The sequence below is a fragment of the Podarcis erhardii genome (genome assembly GCF_964252035.2).
Source record: "Podarcis erhardii genome assembly, chromosome: 2".
Taxonomy (NCBI): Eukaryota; Metazoa; Chordata; class Lepidosauria; order Squamata; family Lacertidae; genus Podarcis; species Podarcis erhardii.
In genome coordinates, this window is record NC_138498.1 from 24,298,871 (window position 1) to 24,320,289 (window position 21,419).

At 45.9% G+C, this 21,419-nt stretch overlaps 1 protein-coding gene across 3 annotated transcripts in view; it reads right to left on the bottom strand.

Annotated features, from left to right (window-relative positions):
- Positions 1–17,265, bottom strand: part of PRKCA (protein kinase C alpha) — a 204,225-nt gene extending 186,960 nt beyond the window's left edge. For all 3 annotated transcript variants that reach the window (XM_081849659.1, XM_081849658.1, XM_081849660.1), the window contains exons 1-2: positions 16,889–17,265; positions 8,231–8,262 (exon numbers count right to left, since the gene is read on the bottom strand). In XM_081849659.1, the coding sequence (XP_081705785.1) occupies positions 8,231–8,262; positions 16,889–17,061 (205 nt within the window). In that variant the 5' untranslated portion in view covers positions 17,062–17,265. The remainder of the gene's footprint in view (positions 1–8,230; positions 8,263–16,888) is intronic.
- Positions 17,266–21,419: the final 4,154 nt, after the last annotated feature.

Below are 21,419 nucleotides of genomic sequence, written 5' to 3' on the forward strand. Positions count from 1 at the left end.
GTATCGAAACATTCACCTAAGCAAGGTTAATTATTTTTAAGAAGATTGTTACTTTTCAAGGCAGACAAAATGTAGCTTCCCTCCCCTGCCCACCCCCCGCCGCCGCTTGCCTAATCAAAGAAGTCTGTTAGAAGCTTGCTTAACAATTTATGGCTTGCTCTAACATTATTCCACAAGAAACTGCACTTGTTGGAAGACAAACCTAAAGAATGTTGTAATGCCTATAATCCGCGAACCTAGAGAAGTGTTATGGGTTGACAATTGAAATCTGCCTAAAGGAAATTATGCTGTTAACAGACACAGCTAAAATAAAAAGTACCCTGATGATCGTACTCTGTGGGGTGCCATGTCTAACATGACCGGCCAGCCAGAAATAATCATAGCTATGTCCAAAGTAGAAGTGATTTGCTGGCAGCTCCTGAATGCCATCTTTGGCCCAACAAGGGTCTACAGCTCTGGAGGGGTAGTAAAACGGGGCTGCCAGTGTGAGGAAAAGCAGCAACAGGAAAGCTCACTGACCAGTTTTTCTCCCTGGTCCAATCCACCCTGCCTAGGACAGCAGTAGACTTGTTTAGAAGTTCCTGATGGACACAATATTAAGTTTTGCATAGCATGCCTACTATTTTGGCGGGTGTACAGATTCCGTCCCCTTATTTTTTTATTGTTAGGATTCAGTATGAATTATTAGCCGATTGTTTAATCTTAGTGTAACAGTGACTATTAATATGAGATGTTTGGGGCTTATTGGAAATGTTGTTTTTATGGCTATTTAAATTTGCTGGGCTCTCTTGTGAATTCTTAGTGAATTATCTTGAAATTGAAGTCTATCGTTACAAAGTGCTTTGCAGAGGGGAGCCTACCATAGAAAAACAGCAGACAAGTAAACCATTGAAGAAAGCCAAGTTCGTTGGAATGGGAACGGGGGAAGGAAAGGAGCAAAACAATTAATTTGTTCAGTCCAACCTGTACTGATTGTTGGCAGCATGTCGTGTACGGCTCATGTAGTTTTAGTGGGCAAGTGTGAGCTGCAAAGTTCCCTGTTCAAACAGCCATGAACTGCAGATGGCTTTAAGCATGGTTCCCTCAATTTCTCTTTCTGTCCCAGTTCCTCCATCCCCCTCCCCCTCCGCAATACGATGATAACAACGCTGACCTCTTTTACCAGATTACCGCAAGGATTACAGAGATAATGTACCCAAAAAATGCCTTCTAGAATACATAGTATGACAATACTTTCGTTAGAAAAACCAAACTGTCACAAAACAGGGAGCAAGTGTCTCTGAGTTCTCCAGAAATCTTCATCAGGCCTGTTTGTTATGCAAAACAGGAAGTGGGAGGGGTAGGGGGCAGAGTGTTGAAGCCATAAAATGTACTAGTATCTCTCTTAAGATAGGGAGTGGAAAGAGGGATCAGGCATAATAGATTAGGTTTCGAGTTACACCTAGGGGCACTGGGATGAAGAAGTGCCTGATTCCCCTTTTTAAAAATATAAAACCCAGTACAGTAGTTCACTAGCTCTGTCTCCACTCTTATACAAACTACAGAAGTTATTGGTGGTAGGAAACAAATATATATATATATATATATATATATATATATATATATATATATATATATGCATATATGCATATATGCATAAAGCAGAGATCAATCTTAGGTAGTGTACCAGGTTGGGGGGAAATATCAATGGAAACTGAATATGGCAGCTTTACCTACTGGCTGGAGAGAATGTGCACTCCAATAAAACGTGTGGCATTCAACTACGTATTAATCAGAATAGATCCATTGAAATTAATGACCATGACCAAGTTAGGCCCATATTAATTTTAAGCGGTCTCCTCAGAGTAAAACTTAGCTGAACACCACCCAAAGCTTTGAACTGTCTCAAGTTTTATTATGCATGACTTTGCAAGTCGGTTCTTATCTGCTACTAACACTATTTCGAATGTATCACCTCACAGTGACCTTACCAGAGCTGCAATCCAAAGTATATTTAACCAGGAAGCATTTTTAGAACTGGACAGTTAAGACACCCAAGGGGGGGGAATCACTGTTGGAAGGTGCTTGGATTTAGGATAGTATTGAAGTAGCTGTACAGCCACCTTTTCCTCTCTCCTTTTTTAAGAGTTTGAATAAGATGTTCATTAGTTATCTTCCACCTACTGTGTTTGAAGCGTTCTTTTTCACTCACTCACCACCACCAAGCTACATCTCTTTTTGTTTTTCTTTTACAGACTAATTAAGCATCATAGCAGTATCTTCCTCTTTATCAATTCACCTTCTGGATTGAGCTCAACGACTTGGACCTTCACCGGTGGGCCTCTGGTCCAGTAGAAGCTCCCTCTGGCAGAAGAAGGCAGACAATTCTTGCCAGTTCCCCCTTCCCTTGCAGCCTTCCTCCACGGCCACTATTCTAGAGGGTCTCCCAACACAACTTGTCAGGGAGAATGAGGGGGCTGCAGGGCAAAAAAAAACACTTCCCCCTTCAGCTAGCAGCATCCTATCAGCAGAATTCCACTCACTGAAATTTAACAAAATTTCTTATTAAAAAAAAATCTTTTATTGTTCTGAATATAAGCCAAGTACAATATTCTGATAAACAAAAACCTATTAAAATATTGTAACATGCCACTCCTATGTCTGAGCAGTGTGAGATTCCAGGGGTCCCAGAAACTCGCCAAGGGTCTGTGTTTCCTTTTGGAAATGAGACACAGTGGAAAGTGTGGTATCTTTATGATATATGGTTTATTTACACAGATATACAACCTGAGCCTATGATGGAGGGGCTCACAACATTAACACTCCAAGTGGGTCTTGCTGCTCCCATAGCTGCAGCCATGGATTCAAACAGAAATCAACCCTTGTACTCTGGCCTTCTCCCCAGCCACTTTTACCAGACTGAAACCTTTCCCCTCCATCCCAGTCAGCCTGAAACACTCGACCTCAAACTCTGCCTTTGCGTTCTAACTAACTCAGATCTGGAGGAGGGGCCCCACCCACTTGCAGTCTGGCACAGAGCCTTTGCTTTCTTAATGACTTTCTTAATGACTCATCACCTTCCATTTGTTCTCCTAACAGCCTACACCCCAGGCCAATTTCCTGGTCAGGAAACTGGCCTGGCTTATATTTTAACATTTACTGGATCCAAGAATTTAGGGGAGTCTAGTACCCACAACGCGGGTGGCGCTGTGGGTTAAACCACTGGACCTAGGGCTTGCTGATCAGAAGGTCGGCGGTTCGAATCCCCGAAACAGGGTGAGCTCCTGTTGCTCGGGCCCTGCTCCTGCCAACCTAGCAGTTCGAAAGCCCATCAAAGTGCAAGTAGATAAATAGATACCGCTCAGGCGGGAAGGTAAACAGCATTTCCATGTGCTGCTCTGGTTCGCCAGAAGCGGCTTAGTCATGCTGGCCACATGACCCGGAAGCTGTACGCCGGCTCCCTTGGTCAGTAAAGCGAGATGAGCGCCACAACCCCAGAGTCGGCCACGACTGGACCTGATGGTCAGGGGTCCCTTTACCTTTACCTATCATCAACAAATTGATGAGACCAGGTCTGTTTTTAACAACTGTGACACCTAAGATGTTGTCTGACATGGTCCAGAAGCAGCCATCTCTGTCCTTTTAACCAGCAGTGGACAGCTGTAGTTGGATGGATGAGGGCTAATAGACAAGACAGGAGAGATGCTAGTTATACATCTTGATTTGTCTAATCATTGATGACGCTTCATAGAATCATAGACTCAAAGAATTGTAGAGTTGGAAGGGACCCTGAGGGTCAACCCCTGCAGTGCATGAATCTCAACTAAGGCATGACAGATGGCCATTTGATTGTCATTTGTTACTCAAGGCCATCCCTAGACTTACTTATAGAGGCTGGCTTGTTCCTAGAGACACAGTAGACAGTGGGATCCTATGGGATATTTTGCTATCTCCACCTCACTCTCTGGCAGCTAAAGTAATGAGAGTTTGCAACTATTATCCATTGTTTGGTAAGCATTAGACTTGACTACTGTAGCTCATTTTGCACGGGACTGCCCTTGATGACTTTTCATAAATTTAAACAAAAGCAGCTGCAGTATACAATGTCCAGCCTTATTCTGGTTCGCCAGAAGCGGCTTAGTCATGCTGGCCACATGACCTGGAAGCTGTACGCCGGCTCCCTCGGCCAATAAAGCGAGATGAGTGCCGCAACCCCAGAGTCAGTCAGGACTGGACCTAATGGTCAGGGGTCCCTTTACCTTTACTAGTACCCACAAACTCATAACACTATTATACTATTTAGTTAGTAACACGAAGACACAGCCATCCATATCCCCTCAGTTCAAAATTCTATCCAGTCACTTGTACAACAAATACAGGTGACCCACACCTAGACAGCTTATAACTGAATATTCTAGCTGCCTAAAATAGCTACTTCATTGACCAGCGGCTGTCATCAAGTCTTCATGAATATTCCACGCTACTATCAATCATGGACAATGACAGAAATCGAGGCACGTGCATTGTAAACTACTGCATCCATAAATGGTCATTTGCACACTCCTAAATATGTCAATGTTAACAGCAAAGTCAACACATACAAAAGCAACCTATCTTTCTGAAATTAAACACCTGAAGAATGAACATAGCTGTCAACGTTTTCCTTTTTTTAAGGGAAATTCCCTTATTCCGAATAGGATTCCTCGCAAGAAAAGGGAAAAGTTGACAGCTATGAGAATGAACTTAATGGCTAGCAGTTTTATATTTCAGTTTTATGATACAACCACAACTCAGCAGATTGTCAGCACAAGCCAACCCTGTAATTAACGCAAGAGTTTTCCTCCATTACAGACTCAAATTCAAAATTTTAATTGAGGATGTTCAAGAAAAATAGATGGGTGTGTTGTTGTTTTTAAGACCAATACAGTAGTACCTCGGGTTACATACGCTTCAGGTTACACACTCCACTAACCCAGAAATAGTGCTTCAGGTTAAGAACTTTGCTTCAGGATAAGAACAGAAATCGGGCTCCGGCGGCACGGCGGCAGCAGAAAGCCCCATTAGCTTAAGTGGTGCTTCAGGTTAAGAACAGTTTCAGGTTAAGAACGGATCTCCAGAACGAATTAAGTACTTAACCCAAGGTACTACTGTACAAAGGTGGAATTCTTGGTCATTTCTGGGCAGGGCAGAACACCACAACTCAACCATAAAGCCATATAAAGGCTGGCCTTCTGTAACCCATTAATCTCCAGGTATTGTTGGGCTCCAGCCAGCATGGCCAATGGTCAGGGGTGACAAGGAGTTGCAGCCTGAAATACCTGGAGGGCACCAAGTTCTGGAAGGCCACCATAGCTCATTTTGAGAAGAGTCCATATAGCAGCATAAATCCCCTTCAGCGAAACCAGTATCAAGACAGGAGGAAACTATGTAATTTTTAAAACCATAGCTCCTGCTTGCTTTTCACTCTAGATTCTTGCATCCCTTGAGTTTCCTATAGGTGTGTCTGTTAAAGGGAAGGCAGCTTCAAGCACACAGACTCTGGTCTTGTGGTCGCCATGCTTTGACGGGAGGTTGGAGGCCATGTATTCAGGGGTGTAGGAAGAGGGGGCGGGGGGGCGGTCCGCCCTGGGTGCCATCATGGAGGGGGGTGACACATTATCAATGAACAATTACTGCCCTACTAGGGTGGTTCATAAAAAAAACTTTTTTTAAAAAAATGCCTGCTCCAAAGGTCTTATCTTACTACACTAGGGATTATATAGCTATATCTGAAATTTCATGCATATCAGTTAATATCTTGACCCTCCTCTATGAACATAACTGTTTATTTGGCCGTTTTCATATGTCGTGAAGGCTGAAATTTCAATTCAGTGGAGCCAAAACACAATCTATCCTGTAGATTTAAGTATCTGTCCACAGTCACCTACTTGTTATCAGGGGCCCAGAATCCACATTCCTTTGTAAGAAAATATGAAATAAGGTAAAACCATTTTTGCAGGCGAAAAATAAATAATTCAATGGGGGGGGGGTGACAAGAAATTTTCCACACTGGGTACCACCTGACCTTCCTACGCCTCTGCATGTATTCACATTTTAGTATCCCTGGAAAAACTAAAGAACACCAGATGAGAAGATGTGGCTTTCAGTATGCTCTCATTACAGGGCATTGTGAGGGGTAGAAGCTTAATCTTTGCAAATTTTGGGCTAGTACAGTAGTACCTCGGGTTAAGAACTTAATTCATTCTGGAGGTCCGTTCTTAACCTGAAACTGTTCTTAACCTGAAGCACCACTTTACCTAATGGGGCCTCCCTCTGCCGCCGCGCCGCCGGAACACGATTTCTGTTCTCATCCTGAAGCAAAGTTCTTAACCCGAGGTAATATTTCTGGGTTAGCAGAGTCTGTAACCTGAAGCGTATGTAACCTGAAGTGTATGTAACCTGAGGTACCACTGTATATAGAAAATACTACACAGCACTGATACAGTTGTTCAAGGAATTCCAAGTACTTCATATATATTATCTCTAAAGTATTCTTCGTCCCTCTCCTGGAAACAGGTACAGGGGAGGTGAATTTGCTGGGTTAGGTCACCCAGTGGATACATGGATGAAGTACAATGTGGACTAGAGTTGTCCTAGCGCATACTCTCAGCCACCACACCATGCCTGCTTTTGAAACTTTAACATAGGGAGACGTGCGCTTTTTGCCTTTTGTAGCCAATGTGCTAATTCCCCCTTTAGCATCTTCCTCAAATAAAAATTTCTGGCTCACTGTACAAAAATCTTAGTCACCACAACACACTTAACTCATGTGTATCTCCCAGCCATGCTAGCAAAACATACCTATACAGCATGGGTAGGCAAACTAAGGCCCGGGGGCCAGATCCAGCCCAATCGCCTTCTAAATCCGGCCTGCGGATGGTTCAGGAATCAGCATGTTTTTACATGGGTAGAATGTGTCCTTTTATTTAAAATGTATCTCTGGGTTATTTGTGGGGCATAGGAATTCATTCATATATATTTTTTCAAAATATAGTCACCCCCCCCCCAAGGTCTGAGGGACAGTGGACCAGCCCCCTGCTGAAAAAGTTTGCTGACCCCTGCTATACGGTGTATAAGCAGATCAAAAGACAACAGGTTTTTTGGGGGGGGTTAACCTGCAAGTGTCACATCAACTCCAAAATTCACCAGCTGCCACTGTCAGCTGCCCTAAAATCTATGAAATCATCAGACCAAATGCTATTCTCACTTAATCAAACCTGTCTCCATGGTAGGAAAACGTAACATATACAATTAGCAAACAAGAACGCTGATGAGTTATGACGAGGGAGGTTGCTGAACTGAGAAATATATTGATAACCTGAAATGGTGATCAACCTACAGACCTTAGAAAATCAGGCTATGGACCTAAGAATATGAGGAAAGGGCAAATTTCAGTTGTAGGTTTTTCCATGCAGACATTCCCAGTTTAATCCTGGACATAGCCAATCAAAAGAATATCTGGGAGCACTGCATCTCTTTTGAGTAACTGGAGAGCTGTTGTCTCAACATAGACTATGCTGGGCTAGTGAGACCAATAGTTTAATTTCACATAAGACAGCTTTGAGGGTTTCGTGTTCTGTACATATCCTACAGTTTTGTGAAAATAAGCACTGAACAAAAATACAGCCATATTATGGCCAATAAGTCAATTCATGTAAATAAAGTTACTTCCTGTCCCAAGATTTTAACACTGAACAATTGACATTGAATTGAAGTTCATTCACAATAAAAATGTTTACTGTATTTTACTCCATTCAGTTGAATAAACAGATTAAAATAAAGACCAAAGGTCCACCTAAATGTATTCATGAAACCCATGTAAATTACTAAGTGAGAGAAAAGATGGATTAGAGCATTAAAGGGAGCCCAATGGAGAGCGAATCCACTATTCAGAACACCCACACAGAGACAGCAGCTCCCGACAAGAAAAATGTTCTCTACAAAAATAAACCACAAAGATTCTTTTCATGAAAAATTAAAGAGTGCTCTATATGCAGATTACATGACATTTAATTTTAGGAAACTCTGCTGAAATGAAACTCTTCTGTGCATGATTCACAGTTCATGAGATAATAAATGATTAAATAATACACATCCTTTTAGATAATTTAATACTTTTCTTTCTTTCTAGCATAATTAATTCCTTCTTGAGGTATATTTCACCTAGATTTCATGATTAAAGCAGAAATGGAAGCCATTATTACTTACTTACCTTGACACTGAAATCCTTGTTTGCCAAACCCCCTAGGCAAGGAAAAAGAGAGAGAAACACAAAGTTACCTTTTTTTGTTGTCGTAATATGCAACAGCAATATTATTTCCTGTCAAAGGAATAAGTTTTCTTAACTTCTGCTTATGGAGTAAGTCCCACTGAGTTTAATAGCACTTACTTATGAGTAGACCTGTACAGGGTTCTGCTCTCAGCCTCTTTACACTCAATCAAAAAAAATTCCTGAACAATTAACTTGCAAAGATTACCTACTGATACAATTTATGCATTATATTCACAATGTAAGGGTTCATATCATTAATACTATTATGGCTCTTGATGGATGCAGCCCACAACTTTGTATGCAGCAACACTAATAAAGGAATAAATTGTCTTGGCTTGTTTTACTGTCCAAAATATACTTGCGATTCAGGAGAATATCAGGTGGGGTGTGTGTGATAAACTGGCAAGTGAGATACATTTGTTAGTAAGTGGGCCAAAACACCTAATCTCCCAGGATTTGTTGGATTCAGTGAGAATACTAGAGCTGCAAGATTCTAGTTATTCACCTTCTCAAAACTGTCTGGATGGCCTTGATAGTCCCCCTACCCCCTTTGTTGTGGTTCCTGCCTTTTCTTCTTTTAAGAGAATCTAAGTGAAAAACTAACACTCACAAAAAGATAGCTTGGCCTTATATATAAGGATGCAAGACAGACGGAATTTCTACCAGTTGACAAAACACAAACATGAACCTCTGTTATTTATTTTGCTAACATGCATTTCGGGGGGGGGGGGCTACATTAAGGAGCTCATATACAAATACTTTCCTCATAGGTGTTTATATACAGATACCCTAGTTTATACTACTCAAATCTACTTGCTAGGAGCAGCCTGCAACACTGTAGGATGGCACGGACACAAGTTTTTTCCACAGTGAAGTGGAGACTTCAAACACACACACATTTACTTTGTTTATATGCAGAAATCTGTGGGAATAAAATTAAACACACAGAGGAATTCAAACAAAGCTTAACAAAGTTGTTTGTGAAAACCGTCCTGATATTGACGGGTGTTTATTTTAAACACCATTTTTTTATATACATGCCACCTTTAAAAAACACTGCTGCAACTGTCTCAAGATAGCCGGATTGTTGAGGTCAAATGCAATATAAGCAATAATGCTAAATTATCAACTAAATTGATGCCACTGAAAGTTACTAATACGTAATCAGAGCATCCCTTTTTCGTGTTTTTAAAAGTTTCTATACTTGACAGAACTAACTTCTAAATAAAATGAGTAATCAAATGATGCCACATAACAGATTACTTTATCTCTGATTTATTGATTTTTAACACAGTTAAAGATAAGTGCAGTACACTTGCAACCTACATACATTTAGCTGGTGCTAATTCAGTTTTACGAACTTGGCAAATAAATAAAATGGAATGGAAAGCAGGCAGGTGTACAGAAAAAAAATACTTTGGCAATCCCACCCTCTATTGCACCCAATGTGTTTTGACTATACACAGTTTTGGCTTTAGGGGCTCTTCCTGGAATGTAACCCCTGTGTAAGTTGCGGGCTTACTGTATTGAAAACATAGAAGCAAAGCAGGAAAGGGTAAAGGCTGCAATTTCTCCCTCCCTCTCTCTCTATATATATTAGTAATAAATTGAAGTTGAGTGGTACAGACTTTTTTCTGATCCTTCATTGCAGGGGACCAAAAAGTGGTGGTTCCTCCACTAGGCGCTCTCTCTCTCTCTCTCTCTCTCTCTCTCTCTCACTGCAAACACTCTACAATTAAACATTTTTTTAAAGCTTAGATTCTGCTTACAAGCGTATGGGGGGGGAAATGCAACATTTTTTAAAAAAGAATTGATTGGGTGACAATGGTGTTAACAGTGCTGCCCCTTTAGAGAACAGCTACCCAAATTTTGTATTTACAATTCACAGGTTTTCTGAAGTTTCCCAGACTCTCATTAAAAAGGCGCCTATATTTTATCTCTGAAGCAGAAAAAGGTTACTGCATGCTGTCTCTGAAGAATATTAAAAATCCTTCCTAGCTGGAAAAGGCAGTAGAACACAACTTTTCTTGTCACCTGCCAGCCACAGGATATGTTTCCCCATTCAAATGCACCCTGTGATTAAGTGCCTTTTATCAATGCAGTTTTAAACTGTGTTCGCTATCGTTATAAACATGATTAAATGGGCCCTACAGCAATTTTATATCTATATAACTCTACTCTTCTTTTTGTTTCATTCCCCCCCCAAAAAAATTATTTTCCTCTTCTAATTACATTAAGTAAATTGAGCATTATTTTTAAAATGTAAACAGCTATATCACTTTTATCACCTCCTCATTTCTCTCTCCAAAGTTTTGCATGCCCATATGATGAATTTCTCAACAAGTACAGAGAAGTGGAATGATATGCAGTAGACCCATAGGACAATCCTATCCATTTTAATTGGGTTTGTCTTCCAAAATAGTATTGGGATGCTTTTAAATCACTGGAATTGAATGCTTCTTAACTTGACTGCTTCAACTGATATTTTAAGTGTGTGTTGCATTAATTATGTAATCACATCATTTAACTTATTTATTGTATATTATTGTTTTATTTCAATTATATTGTAAACCGCCTTGGGATAAATATCATGAAGGGCTGTAAATGCAAACATATATGTTTACTTGGAAATAAGCCCCACTGTATGAAGCAGAACTTACCACAAGTAAGTGGGCATAGGTTTAGAAAAAGGCTTTCCCCTGTGATAGGATGTCAAGGCCAAGAAAACTTTTGTTTTGGCACTTCTTAGACAACACTTAGTACTCAAAGTCTGATACTACAGCACAAAACAAACACAAAATATCTAAAGTATTAAGGGTTCATGCATTCACAATCCATACATTTTCCTTTAATGCACATGCAACAGAAAGTTCTCAGCTTTTGCTTGTGTGTATTTTAAAGGGAGACACTGGAAGCTACCCTTGTGCTCTTCCTAACCAAGGCAATACAAAAATATTTAGTAACAAACACTGGATCTGAAGTATCATCTGACAAGCAGAATGCTTTCTTCAGTAGGGCTTCCTCCAAAGTACAGGCAACCCCCCATTTTTTTGGGGGGGGGGTTACGTTCCGAGTTACCTTGCATATAATTTAAGCATCCTGCAAACACCCTCTGAACCTCTGGGAATCCTAGAAAAACCCTTTTACAAACAAGCAGCCCTACCAGACAGGGTAAGAATGGTGGCAATGGAGGAACTCAGTCTTCCTCATTGCTGAAGGATGATTTGCAAACAATGACAAGCAGGGTGGACCGGTACCCCCAAAGTGCTTGGCTGTGGGTGAGACTCACTTGGTGGAGCTGATGGTGTCTTGAGGAGGAACATGATGATGGGCAGCTGGCGCTTCTGTCTCTTCAGTTGGTCAGGACATTTTTGGACAGCCTCGTGGTCCATGGATGCAGTTTCAACACAGGTGCCAATGTTCTTCAAATCGAAGCATTGTTTGAAGTGGGTCAGCAAGCCAGAACTGGCTCAGAACTCCTTCTCAGGCTGCCTGAAGTGCACATACAGTATGAGAGTCTTCTTGCGCAAGGTGCTGCCATCAATGGGGATATGCTGGCGGTTCATGGCCTCTAGCCACAGATTCAGTGCCTCATGTGCCTTCAACAGGGCCTCATCCTGCACATGGCTGGGGACCTTGGCAGCTGTAGTTGTACATGCACTCGCTGCCTCCAATGCCTGGATTTTCTTCTCCCGTATCTTCACGGCACTTAAGCTGGATTCTTTCCTGCCAAACTTGCATGCCACAGCATACATGCTCATGCTGCCTGCTAAACAGTTCACAACTTCCAATTCCTCCTCCAGCATGGGCACCACTCGCTGTCTCTTGGGTTTGTTTGTCATCCCCCAAAGAACATGACGATGCTGTGCATTTAGGTGCCATCTCAAAGAACGGCTCAAAGAAAAAAACACACACCTGCAAAAACTCCAACACAACCCCTCTCTCCCAACCTCTTTCCTCAAATCCAAACTCTCCACAGGCCTCAATCCTTGGCGCAAGGGCTCTTGGAACTGCAATTGTGAAGGCCCATGGGATTGGTAGGTGCTGTTCCTGCGCCTTTTCTGGCTTCTTTGCGCCTCTTCTGGGGCCATTTTGGCCATTTTTAAATTCACTTCTGGCTCGGCATGATGCGCATACACACAGTCACACACATGTTGAATGTGTGTAAAAGGGAGGGTTGCCTGTGAGGATAGACCTGCAACCCAGAAGTCCTAAGGTTCTCTCATAGCTGATACTTTGGGAATGGTTGAGTATCCAGTCCATACCAAGGGCTCTCAGACAAATAAATTGCAGCATGCGAATAAAATGGATGTATTTGGATGCAAGCAATTCACAATAAGACACCATGAACACTCGTTTTTCTTCATTCAAGATGAGCCCAAGGTGCACAACCATTCACAGTCTAAACCACAGCCAGATATGTGCATGCAAACGACGTACAACACCACTTCAGCTAGCTGGCATTGTAACAGCCTGGCATTGTCTCGAGGAAAGAAAGCACTGCTTTATCCCCTTGTGGCTCCTGAGTGGTTTTTATTAGTTTCCTCCGTATCGGCTATGCACATAAATCTTATTTATGAGTATGCACATCTAAGAGGTGCAATCTGCAAAAGTATTTTCAAATCCCCTTGCCCACCAGAGGCAGCAACAGGAAACACAAAAAAGGGAAACACCAAACTCAGTGCAAGAGATCCACGCAATCTCGTCCTAAGCAACTGCAGAATCCTAAGAGTTTGTAAAGTGGCAGGGCTGTGTAAGAAGAAGGGCAGCATGCACACAAATGCTTATATGCATGAAGTGGTTACAGAATCAAGGTTAAGTGGAACAGCTGCATGCAAGCACGGTGTACATGACATAACCCAGGTGCTAAAGGGGAATATATATAGGAGAAAGAAAAACTAAATGAATTCAATGGGTAGGACAACTTATGCTGCAGTTAAAGAGAATGCACTCTGTTATGAGTTCACTGGCATCTTATGGCAGCTCCTGAACAAGTGTATGGGTGTAGGAAGATGCTAAGAGGGGGGCCAAAAACTGTACAGTGGTACCTCGGGTTACATACGCTTCAGGTTACAGACTCCACTAACCCATAAATAGCACCTTGGGTTAAGAACTTTGCTTTAGGATGAGAACAGAAATCACGCGGCAGCAGTGGGAGGCCCCATTAGCTAAAGTGGTGCTTCAGGTTAAGAACAGTTTGAGGTTAAGAACGGACCTCTGGAACGAATTAAGTACATAACCCGAGGTACCACTGTAATTCAGTCCTGGCATTGGGAGGTCCTGTGGAGAGATGGGTGGCTCTTGGTTCCAGAAACAGGTAATAGCACAGTTTAGGTGTAGTCTTTGATTTGTATTTATCCACAGAAACTCAGGTGGCAGTGGTAGCTATAAGTGAATGCCACCTACAATGTCTGTTTCCGGATCAGGATAGCCTGGCTGCTGTGAACATTCCTCTAGACTGGATAGTGTGAATCTGCTCCATCATCTGGGACTTTGCTTGAGGTTGGTCCCAAAGCCAGGGCTGCTGCAGAATGCTGCAACTGTGTAACAAGGTTCCTCAGTGGAGTATCCTACCACACACATATTACACCAGTACTAAAGGAGCTGCATGGGCTGCCCATAAACTACAGGGCTAAGTTCAAGGTTTCAATGTCTACCAACCAGGATACCTGCAGGAGCCACTCTCTCTCCCTGAATATTCTGCTCAGCTGCAGAGTTCGTCTGGGTTGGGCAACTAGCATGAAGGGCTTCTCAGTGGTAGCCCCCTTCTTACAGAATCACCTCCCCTCAAAGCTCTGACAACTGCAAATATATTTTAGCACTTCTTAAAAGCCTACTTGTGCATTCCAGCCTTTCCTAGAGCTTAATGTTAGGAAAACACAAGGCAACTGATAGCCCACAGCATCACTACAGGGAATTTCCATCAGTGAGTTTAAGAAATTTGAAGAAGGGTTCTCTTTATCTCAAGTGAAATGCAGTTGGAAGTCTCACTAGATAAAGCTGGTGCAGTACAGAGTACAATAATGTATAAGATTTTTTCAATCCCCAGGTAGGAATGGGAGAGAAATCTGTCTGAAGCCCTGGAGAGCTGCTAGCAGACAGGATGAACAAAACTTAGCTAGATGGACCATTGGTCTAACTCGGTACAAGGCAGCATCCTACAACGTCCTATGGTAAGATACAAAATCTTGTATCTATGGTCTGTGCAACAAAGAAACTTTGTGTATGGAAAGAGAAAACTCCAAAAAGCCGTTTTGCAAAGATGAGACATAGAAAAAGGACTGTTGAGGGTGATGGAGGAAGAGGGTGTCTTGCATCTCTTTTGTGTTGTTGTTGTTGTTGTTGTTTCATTTACCATATTTTTCCTTCTATAAGACACCCCCAGGTATAAAATGCCCCCTATTTTGGGGGACTCAGATTTAAGAAAGGGGGGGAGAGATATCCGTGCATAATTAGGGGGGAAACCTAGTCTTATACACAGAAAAATACGGTATATCCCATCTTTTTGTCCAAGCAGCTCAATGCAGAGTACACAATTCTCCCCCTCCTCAACTAATCCCCACTGAGAGGCAGCGACTGACCCAAAATCACCCAGTTAGCTTAACGGCCAAGTGGGGATTTGAACCCTGAACTCCCAGGTCTTAGTCTGACACTCTAACCACTACACCATGCAGCTGCTTACGGAAGTTGCCCCCTGTGGCGGAATGGTATTTAGAACGATCCCTTAAGCAGATGTTGTTGGTGTTGTTTGCATATAACACTTTCAGTGTGGGGACGACAAATATCACTCCAGATGTTTCTGCTGTGATGTTGGGAGAGTTATACAGTGTGCAATCCAATCTATGATGGTGTTGCTCCCCAGTTAACACCAGTCCCTTGACTTCCTGATCTGGGGTGGGAGGTGAAGGATAGAAGAGTATTTATTGTGGTGCAACAGTGGGAAAGAATCTCACACAAAATAATGAAATAGCAAAAGAGCAGCCTTACACAGTTAGACTTGTGATCCATCTAGCTCAATACTGTCCACACTAACTGGCAGCAGCCCTCTACGAGCTCAAGCAGGCAACATTCCAAGTGCTACCTGGAGGTGCCAGGAACAAAAACCAGGATCTCGTATGGAAACAACAATGAGATGCAGAGGACAAGGTTTCTGTGTCTCTAATAGTTGCAAAGAAGAGGGAACTTTGAGAGATGCAGAGTGAGAAAACTGGCAGCTTGTCATGCTAGAGTTGAGAAAATCTGCACTTCCCAAACAACTTGGAAAAGATGGGTCACTCCAAACAGCATGGCTAATGGCCAGAGATTATGGGAGTTTCTCTCTAACAAAAGCTGACAGCCAACCATTTCCTATCACCGCTGGTGTAGAGCCTGGTCTGCATCTGCATCAGTGCAAATGGATTTTAAGTGTCCAGAGGGGGACAGGGTGAGACTGTTTCAGAAGGAAGCCGGCTCAAGGAGCAAGAAGAGGATTGTAGATGGAAGAGAGTGTGTGTGTGTGTGTGCTGGTCTGCACAGGAGACCATATCATTGGTCATTCATATCAGTTGCATTCATATCAGTGGGAGTAACGAACGGAGTTCTGGATACAACCAGCTTCCTCTGGAAGATACAGCTGGTGTGGCTCTCTCTTCAGCGCAAGAGTGTTGTTCCAGGATCCCAGCAAAATGGGTTGCGTCGTAGGAGAAGTTTTTGGTTCTGAGAGCACGGTACTGCGTGGGGGTGGAAGTCTTTTACTGTATGAAATCAAATGGGCTTTTATGGGGTGTGCATGCATGTGTGGTACAGAAGGTCTATCTAAAGGCACTAATCCCCCCCAGATGTGGTCAGCGGAGCGGTGAAATGGACAGAAGGACTGGTGTTGGGGTTTTTTTCCAGATGTGCATAAATCGGTTGACGTATTTGTGGGGTGGGAGGGAGTAAGGTGCCGCACTACATCTCCCAAGAGCCTTAAAGTAGAAATATCCTTTCTGGCAAGTTGGAGTGCAGGAAAACTAAGTCCATTGGGTGGTCAGCCTGGCCCAGAAGTATTTGTGTGCCCCGATGAAAAATGCAGCGCCACATGAACCACCCCACACCGGAGTGGTGCCTCCCTCCCTCCCTCTCCTCTCCGTAGGAGGAAAGTAAGAAGGAGAGACGCCTCCCATACATGCGACTGCATGGGGCGGGGAAACGAGCTCCTGTCAGCGGGGAAGGAGTGCGCTGGGGTCTCATCGAACCGACGGAGCCCCCGGAGAGACGGCGAACCTCAAGCGCTTCCTCCTGCCGGTGGAGAGAGAGAGAGAGAGAGAGAGTGTCTCTCTTTCTGCCCCAAGTCCTTCACCTGTGAAGTCTGCCGAGCGGCTGAAGGGAAGGAGATGACTAACAGCGCTGAGGCGGCGCGGGGAGAGAGCCAGCCAGCCTGCCTGCCTGCCTGCCTGCCTGCCTGCCTCCCCGCCTCGCCTCGCCTGCCTCTCCGCGAGTGGAAGACTGCGAGGCTCCCGGCTGGAGGAAAGGCAAGGCGGCGAGGGAGTGCCGCTGGAGTTCCCCCTCTGCAGCCACCGCAGCGCAGCGCCCGGTTCTCGGGCGGGGTGGGGGGTTGAGGCCGCGCTCGCTCCTTACCAGATGAAGTCGGTGCAGTGGCTGCAGAAGGTGGGCTGCTTGAAGAAGCGCGCGATGAATTTGTGGTCGCGGACCTCGTGCACGTTCTTCTGCCGGAGGGCCCCTTTGCGGGCGAAGCCCCGCGCCGCGTCGGGACCCGCGCCGGGCTCCGGGTTGGGGAAGACGTCGGCCATGGCGCGCGCCCCCGCCCCACGCTCGCTCCTTCGCTCCTTGCTTGCCGCGCCGCGTCGACTTTTGACTTCGCCTCAGCCAGGAAGCGCCTCCTTCCCTCCCACTTCTCTCCCTCTGCCCCGTCCGGCAGCCGCCGACACTCTGGCAGCGGCGGAGATAGGCGCTGCCTCCTGCCCGCTCGGGCTCCTCCTGACGTCTGAGCCACGCGCAGCAGGCAGGCGGGGGGGGGGGAGGATCCCTTTCCCCGGGCCAGCCCCCGACGGCTCCGCCCGCCCGCGCGCTCCCTGGACCCCCTGCGGCGGGGGGGAGGGGCCACCAGAAGGGGGAGGGCCAGCGAGCGCCGGAGAGACAGAGCGAGAGCCGGGGAAGCCCGTCTCTAGGGCAACAAGGCGGCGTGTGGGCGACTCCCCCAACTCCGGGGGGGGGGGAGGGAGGAGGAGGGGTGGAGAGAGAGAGGGGGAGGGAGGAGGATGGCGCGCGCCGAAAAGGGCCCTCTTCATTGCTTCGCGCGGCGCCTCCCCTCAGCAGCGCCCTGCGAGCGAGCGCCCTGCTCAGCACCTGTTGCATTCGGCGCTCAAGCAGCCGCACCTCGGATCGCTTCAGTTTTTCAAAATAACGCGCTTGCGTGTGTGCGCGTCGTCGACGTGGCGCTTGAGAGACTTTTTTGCCACGCGTGGAGAGGAAAAAAGTCACGCGCCGGACCCTTATTCCCTCACGTTGAAAGGCACTCAACAGAAATGGGCCCGCCGCCCTGCCCATTTCTCGACTCCCCTCCCGGCTCCTCAGCGCGCTGATCGGGCCCCAAAGGTGCCACCACGGCTTCCCGGAGGAACGCATCGCTTCCAGCCGGTTTCGTTTGGGATTGTTTGCCAGCCAGGCTGGGGAGGGGAGAGAAATCCGCGGGGTGGATTCCGAACTGTCCTTGGTCAACTCGTGTTCACGTGCCACGAGGGATTGAGCTTTCACGTTGCGCGGACCACACCTCCGTGTATACCTATTGCCACACCGAGTCGGGCAAGGAAGCGTCGCCTCACGTGAGCGAGGCGCAAGCCTTGTTGGCGCGCGAGCTCCGCGCCTCGCTTCCGAGACTGCGGGGAGACCCCTCTGCGCCTCGCAATGCCCGGATATAATGCCAGCCGGGGCACAAGGAGCCGTTCCTCGGAGGTGGCACAGCCAAAGCTGCCTTCAGCTTTGCCGCTGAGCGCGGCGTCGAGAACAGCCCTCGGCCCCCGCCCGGCGCGCGGAAACCTGTTGCTTCACCCTTCCTTCCTCTCAGACCAGGGCACCCACAGACCGGTTCCTGACACGACCAGGCGGCGGCCCCTCCTCACGTGGGTGGGAGCGACTGGGCTGCGGGGGTTTGAGGAGGGACTCCCGCCTTCAGGGCTGAGGCGAACGGAAGGGGTCGGAGAAAAGGCAGCAGCCGGAGTACTGCGCCCTCTTCTCCCTCACACACACACACGGCGGGCCACAGTTTCTCTTTCCGAGTTTGAACGCGAAGAAGGCTCAAAACACCCCGCTGCTCCCGCGTCCCTCAAGTCTCTAGAAAGGTCTCTGGGCGGGAGGAGGAGCCGCGGCGGGACTGACAAGTCGCTCCTCAGCAAAAAGGCCGGGACTGCAAACAATCCGCTGGGTCGACAAGGGCAGCCGCGAGTCTCACTCAGGAGACTCCGCGCATGGAATCCCCATTCTTACATAGGGGAAAGCAGCGCCCAGAGCGCGCAGCTTGCTTAATTCTAAAGGGCCTTTTTTCCCTTTCTAAAATCCAGCAGGAGCCCAGAGATCCCAGCAAAGGAGCCAATTCCTACGCGCCGAGGTCCCTTCCTCGTCGTCCCCCAGAAAATATTTGAGGGGGCTGGAACTCACCACCACCACCACAGTTGATGGGCAATACCATGAATTCATCATGGGAAAGTCTGGGCTGGATGAATCCCAAACCAGAATTAAGATCGCCGGACGAAATATCAACAACTTCAGGTATGCAGATGACACAACCTTGATGGCAGAAAGAACCTTTTAATGTGGGTGAAAGAGGAGAGCGCAAAATATGGTCTGAAGCTCAACATCAAAAAAACGAAGATCATGGCCACTGGTCCCATCACCTCCTGGCAAATAGAAGGGGGAGAAATGGAGGCAGTGAGAGATTTTACTTTCTTGGGCTCCATGATCACTGCAGATGGTGACAGCAATCATGAATTTAAAAGACCCCTGCTTCTTGGGAGAAAAGCGATGGCAAACCTAGACAGCATCTTAAAAAGCAGAGACATCACTTTGCCAACAAAGGTCCGTATAGTTAAAGCTATGGTTTTCCCAGTAGTGATGTATGGAAGTGAGAGCTGGACCATAAAGAAGGCTGATCACCGAAGAATTGATGCTTTTGAATTCATGGTGCTGGAGGAGACTCTTGAGAGTCCCATGGACTGCAAGAAGATCAAACCTATCCATTCTTAAGGAAATCAGCCCTGAGTGCTCACTGGAAGGACAGATCCTGAAGTTGAGGCTCCAATATTTTGGCCACCTCATGAGAAGAGAAGACTCCCTGGAAAAGACCCCGATGTTGGGAAAGATGGAGGGCACAAGGAGAAGGGGACGACAGAGGACGAGATGGTTGGATAGTGTTCTTGAAGCTACCAGCATGAGTTTGACCAAACTGCGAGAGACAGTGGAAGACAGGAGTGCCTGGCGTGCTCTGGTCCATGGGGTCACGAAGAGTCAGAAACAACTAAATAACAACAACCATTCAAATAGTGTGGGTGTGCCCTGCCATGTGATCAATTATGCGGGGTGGGGCTAACCTGCCCCCCTCCCCAATATTTTATTCAAATTGGCACCCCTGTGGCTCCTCCACCGCTTGTGTTGGCTCAGAGAAATTCACACTCCTTCTTCTTGGGCGGGCCTGTCACAGGGGTGCCAACTTGAATGAGATATTGGGGTGGCCAGGAAAGCCCCACCCTGCACAATTCATCACAAGATATGGTGCACACACACTATTTGAACGGCAATGCTCTTCAACTTTGGGGGGGGGGGAGGGTCCTGCCCATCAAATATTTTAAGGAGGGCAAAGATACCTCGGCCCCCAGGAGTTGGCTCCTATGGTCTCTCAGGTTTGTTCTGTTGTATTCTGTTGGAAGCTGTCCAGAGTGGCTGGGGCAACCCAGTTAGATGAGCTGTGTGTACAATAAATAAATTATTATTATCATTATGTTATTGATGGCCGCTGCTTGTGTTAGACAGCAGAAGCCCACCTCCCCAACATTAACGAAGTTGGGCTGATGTGAGTTGTAGTCTAACAATATCCAGATAGATTGGGAAGCAGCAGCAGTTTGGGGAGTGAGTGCTTTTGCAACCGTCATAGCAGCGATCCATAAGGAATTGTTTATTTTTTAAGTGGATGCCTTTTTCCTATTCCAATGACTCGCTATTCCCCACTGTTGTAAAGTATTTTCCTTTTATTTAACACAGATCCTCAAGCTTTTCTGGCCAGTGGGCACACATTTGCAAACCAGCTAAACTGTTGTGATCACCGTACACAACCCCCTTCGGCCACACACACATTGCAGCCAATTCAAAAGGCTACAAAGGAATGATTATTTCAAGACTGTGGGTAGCAAGGAAGCCTCTGCAGGGACATACGTAGTAACCATGTAACCCTACTCTGGCAAACGTCATTTGTTACACTGCAATGCAACTGTTAGACTTAGTAGTCAAAGTGCGGGTTGGGGGAGTTGTTTTATTTGTAGCCTAATACAAAACATCTCTAGATGACTCATAGACAAATTTTAAAAGCAACCATCAAGTTTAACAATAAAACAGCACACTCCATACACACAAACAGCAATAAACATGATTATTATAATCCCTTCAAAGCCAGGGAGAAGAGGTGCAACTTAACCTGACATCCAAAGTGTACCACGTAGGCCTTGCTGAGGATGCAATCGAAAAGGCCCTCTCCTTGGTCACCCCCTCTCCAAATGTATTTCACAAGAGGTACTTGGAGAAGGGTGTCCGATGATGAACTCAGGGTCCAGGCATGTTCAAGCAAGGGCATGATGGATGAGGCTGACCTAAGAAATCCCATCAGTGGTAGCCCTGTGCAAGGGTGGATGGTGGCTAACAGACTGAGGTTGAATCCTGACAAGACAGAAGTACTGTTTTTGGGGGACAGGAGGCGGGCAGGTGTGGAGGATTCCCTGGTCCTGAATGGGGTAACTGTGCCCCTGAAGGACCAGCTGTGCAGCCTAGGAGTCATTCTGGACTCACAGCTGCCCATGGAGGCACAGGTCAAAACTGTGTCCAGGGCAACTGTTTACCAGCTCCATCTGGTACGCAGGCTGAGACCCTACCTGCCCACAGACTGTCT